Source organism: Zeus faber (assembly GCF_960531495.2).
Source record: "Zeus faber genome assembly, chromosome: 12".
NCBI classification, from domain to species: Eukaryota; Metazoa; Chordata; class Actinopteri; order Zeiformes; family Zeidae; genus Zeus; species Zeus faber.
This window is the reverse complement of record NC_137196.1, coordinates 17,960,378-17,965,437: the sequence shown is the minus strand read 5'-3', so window position 1 is coordinate 17,965,437 and position 5,060 is coordinate 17,960,378. Positions and strand designations below refer to the sequence as shown.

The following is a 5,060-nucleotide window of genomic DNA, read 5'->3' as shown; positions in this document are numbered from 1 at the left end:
CCATACGCCCGGCTCCTGACGCACACACACACACACACACATACACACACACACACACGCGCGCACACGCACACATGCACGCACACACTCTGAACCCTCCGCAGACTGGACTGCTGCCTCTCCAGCCGTTATCCGACTCCGTTCAGAGTCTGCTTTTAGCAAACGGTCGAGGTTCGTTGCTTCCCAACTACAGGGTGCCTGTAATCACAGACGCTGCAGAGTCACTCGAACGGATTTTTAACGCAACGAGACTCGACTACAACCTAGGTCTAACTCATTTTTTGTTGCTTTTGTCCTACTACTCCATCGCATTCGGAATCAGATGTTTCAAGAATGTCTTTTTTTTTTTTTTTTTTTTGGATGGTTTTACTATTTATATATTAGAGCGTTGAGTCTGTGGATGTATGAAGTATCTGTTAATGCACTGTATACAACTTTATGGTAACCTTTCCATGACTCGGATACACATCTAGAGGAAGTCGACCTGCGTGGGTTAGCTCCTCTTCTTACTCTGTAATTTTTGCTCTTCTTTCTCTCTCTGAGCGACCGTTTTTGTGACGGTTTGACCATGTATCGCCCCATGCGCCAGTCTCATATCTGCAAAGTGAAAATGTATGAAAAAATGCCTTTCTTAAAGGCTTTGCTAATGGTGCTTCCATAATCAAGGCATTAAGTAATTTTGAAAATATATTTACTTTCTAATCGTATTCATTCAGAATAGTTTTTTCTTCAATTTTGAGGATGTCTTTATTGTCTGGCCTTGGCTTCGGTGGACTTTGATAGCATGGTACACAACATTTTTAATTGGGAACATTATTGTTATTATCAATAATAATAATAATAATCAATCGGCAGCACGTGGAGGCACTTCCACCCTCATAACTGATACCTTCGCCAGCACAGATGACACCAAATGACTCTCTAAAATGATTTTCAACCCAGGAGGGATCTAGTGATTGATTAATCTTTCAAAAGTGAAAGTTTGGTGAAGACAAAATTAATGAGTGTGAATCCTCCAGGAGTGCGCTCACACCTTCTGCATCTTAGAAGCAGCTTGTACTTGTTAGGAGGGTTTAGTCGCCTTGTTTTCACGCCAAGTTCCGTGTTTTTTTAATTTTTAATTTTTTTAATTTTTGGGGGATTTCACCTGACGTGCATACTGAGACCTGGTGGCCACTTGACTCCTCTGCCTTCTCCTTTCTACTTGTTTTTAATTGTCTTACAATCAGAGGTGACCTTGAGAGATGCCTTAACAAATTAACAGACTTCCTTGTGATCATGTTCACACTGACAAGGCTTATTTTCCACAAAGGGTTTGTTTTCTCCCGAGTCAACGGGCGTATTGATGTTCCAGCACCAAAATGTAGACGACGCATGGGAATGAACGACGTGAACGTGAAGATGTGCTGCAGGGACGCCTGCCTTAACGGTCCACAACCGATATGTTAATACTCCTCTTTATAATTAAATATGTATATGATTGTAACTAAAGATACAAACAACACCCTGTTTTGACTCAAATCAATAACAACTTTCAATAAAAGTGATCGAATACGCCTTTGTTAAGAGAAGTCACTTTTTCTTTTCGGAGAAAACTGTAAATAAGAGAACCCTGTTAGTTATACTTTTGTAGTAGGTCCTCTAAATAAAGCAACACGAGTAGAACAATAAAACAAACGATGCATTGATTATTAAGTCAAATATTAACAGTCCTGTCGAACTTGATGTGACCTAGAGATCTCCTCCACTATTAATGCCAAACACCAAGTTAACGGAAGAACAAATGTGTTTTAACATAAATAAAAATCAATCGTCGGCGTTCCTGGAGACGTTGCTGCCATCGATCGGTTTTGGTAATTATGTGAGCCTGAAACAATGGTAGTTTTCACCTTTCGAAAAAAAAAAAAAAAAATGGTAAAGAAAAGTGTTAAGAAAACAGAAAAGTGAAATGGCTCTCTGATTTGCATTTCACCAGAGGAGTTATTTTTAGTTGACTATTAACTTCCTCTATTTTGAAATGAGATGGAGGGTTGGCAAGTGAAGTCGGGCAAGTGGACCATTTAAAGTACAATGTGTGGTCACATTCTTACAAATAAACTGTGTGTGCTGGCTTGTTAAAACGTAATGACCGGAGTGGCACCACCTTTGACGGAATCTGCGGCGCATTAAAACACGTTCAAGTTGTAATTTTATTTTTTACGAGGGGAATGAGTTGTTGACAGCTTGATCAAATGAATCAAAATGTATTTCTGAGCGTTTTCTCCTGTTTTAAACATGCCCTCCCGCCCTAATCCCGCCCTAATCCAAAAAATCCTACAGCCAATCCAGACTTTGATGGTATTTTAAATAATTTGCACGCTGACCGTAGAGACATGATGTGCAGGAAGGCTGAAGTTCATTGAAACTGACTGTGTGTAATTGTAGTATTAAGAGCCTCTGATGTCCCACTGTAATTTGGAGCATCGGAGCGGGAGTCTCAGGGTTCGGCTGTGGCCCTCTGTCCAGACGGCTCCCGGCTCGCTCTGTAATTATGGAAATGGAGTGTTTGTATTTATAGGCTAAGCCCACAAGCGGCTGCCCTGTGCTGTCTCACAGCTGGAAAACATCAGTGTAAATGAAGTGGCTTGTATTTTTTATTTTGAGTGGTTATACAATCACAACATGTACAACCTATTTGGTATGACAGGTTTTATTGGCTGCAGACCTGCTATGTGCTCGGTGGGCAATGTGGGTCATCAAGCCGCAATGTGTGAATTAATTTCATAGGTGTTCCAGGGAGGGTGTGCAATTTCCCCGACAAAGGAGCTCGGCAAACGACTTGTCAATTTCATTGGTTTAATATTTACAATAAATACACAATTTACAGTATAAAATCAATGTACATATTTATATAAATTTATGTAAAAAATAACAATACACAGGACATCAAGCCCTGATAGTGTAAAAAGGGGCTGGACCATAGCTGTTTGCAGTTTCACTCACAAAGATACAGTATCACCCAAGTGTAGAATGCAACCAAAAAACACAGTTCAGGCCATTCAAACATTGAGGCAGTTTAAATAACAAAACATTGTCTTTGCACATATTGGGCTATAGTATGTGCATTTTCACTCCCGACAAGAACTCGTCCTTGGACTAAGCGGCGGCCGTGCAGTTCTGTCTGCAGAGTTTTACAGTAGCACACAGTCATAGAGAGGCACTTCTGTGTCAAACACAGCATTCCAGTTTTAGAAGAAAGAGTAGTATACACCGGGCCAGCCCCTTAATGGTTTGTCTGCTCCAAAGCACACAACCAGTACAGCTTTTCTAAAGCTTTGATAACCAAAAGTAGTACCAGCTACGTTATTAGAAAATAATAGCACTAAAACTTTTAATATATATATATATATGTGTATATATATATATATATATATATATATATGTACATATATATGTGTATATATATATATACATATATATATGTATATGTAAAAAGGCTTTGGTCATGTCATGTGGAGGAAATATTAAATAAAAATGGCATCAGATCAGTTACATCAAGATTACACACAAAAGACCCCCCCAGGACCCCCCTCCCCCCAGTCCTCAAGTGGTGCTTCACATGTGTCTCTTCATGTGCAGGGCCAGGTGGTCAGATCTAGAGAAGGCCCTCTCGCAGAGGTGGCACTGGAAGGGCCGGTGGCCGGTGTGTTTGCGGAAGTGACGCGTCAGCTCGTCAGAGCGGGCAAACTTCCAGCCACAACCTTCCCAGCTGCAGTGGTATGGCTTCTCACCTGGAAGGAGACAAGGAGCGAGGAGAGAAACATGTTATTCGGGGTGACCTGGAGGACGGGACAATCAATACAGGAGGAAGGGCTGTTTGGTTCGGCGTAATGATGATAAAGTGCCAATGTGTAAAGTAAATCTATAGGTAATGCCAAATGGGTCATGCCTTAAGTCCAGCTGTGCGTAATGGTGCCAAGTGGGTTCATATATGCGTAACGGTGATCTATGCGTAATAGTGATGGTGCCACTGCGTGAAGTTCATTTATGCGTAATGGTGATAGTGCGTAAGTGCCAGTGCGTAAAGTTGCCAATCCCTTACCGGTGTGAGTCCGGTGATGTGCCTTCAGGTGGGAGCTCTTGGTGTATGTTTTGCCGCAGCCAGCGAAAGTGCACGTGTGCGTGGCAGTGCGCTTCCTCGGCCAGGTGCGCCGCCCTCTCTTGGGTTTGGGTTCGAGCAGCTCCAGCGGGGAGGACGGTGGGGTGAGCATGACTCGCTGCGCTCCGACCTGTACGCCCACACCCTCGTCGGGGTACACGCCGAACTGGTGGTGCGCACCCGGGTAGGGCAGCTGCATTTGCGGCGGCGGCGGCCCCGCGTGGTGGTGGTGGCGGTGCGGGAAAGCCGCGGAGCCGTGGAACTTGTGCGGGAAGTTGACGGAGTGGCACCGCGGTGCCTGGCACTCCGAGCCGCCCTGGTCGTCCGGGCTGAGAGGCGGGGTGATGCTGTGCGCCGCCCGGGGGGAGATGGCCACCCGCGGCTGCTCGAAGGACATCATGCAGGAGATGTTGCCCTCCTGCTTGATTTTGGTGCAGCTTTGGGGCACCATGCCCATGACGGGGCCGTAGCTGTCCATGGATGGCTCCACTTTGATGTCGATAACCTCCTGTCGTGGAAACGGCACGTTGGCGTAAAATCTTCCCTGTCCGTGGACGCCGGGGTTGCTGCGCGCAACGCCGAAGGAGGAGTCCAGCTCCGCCAGCAGGCTGCTGGTGTACGGGGGCGGCGGGGATCGGTGCTCGGTGGACGGGTAGGAAGACACCGCGTTGTCCTGCGTGTAGAGGCTGGCGTCGGACACCAGGTATTCCACTCCCGCTCCGCTGGAGCCCGTCGTATTGGCCAGAATAAAATCCAGATCGAGATAGTTGCTCAGATCCTCGTCGTCCTTTCTGTTGAGACTGTCCGACACCACATGCGCCATCTCGGGCACGGAGCAGCTGATGGAGACCGACTTGTCCATCTCCGCTTTCCACCTCTGGAAGAAAGCAGAATAACAACAATCGTCATTAGATATAAACTA

The 5,060-nt window shown here is 45.4% G+C and overlaps 1 protein-coding gene across 1 annotated transcript in view; it reads right to left on the bottom strand.

Moving 5' to 3' along the window:
- Positions 1–2,818: 2,818 nt before the first annotated feature.
- The window catches only part of klf2b (Kruppel like factor 2b), a 2,652-nt gene continuing 410 nt past the window's right edge, over positions 2,819–5,060 (bottom strand). The window contains exons 2-3 of the mRNA XM_080011580.1: positions 4,082–5,015; positions 2,819–3,770 (exon numbers count right to left, since the gene is read on the bottom strand). Of these exons, the coding sequence (XP_079867706.1) occupies positions 3,595–3,770; positions 4,082–5,015 (1,110 nt within the window). The 3' untranslated portion in view covers positions 2,819–3,594. The remainder of the gene's footprint in view (positions 3,771–4,081; positions 5,016–5,060) is intronic.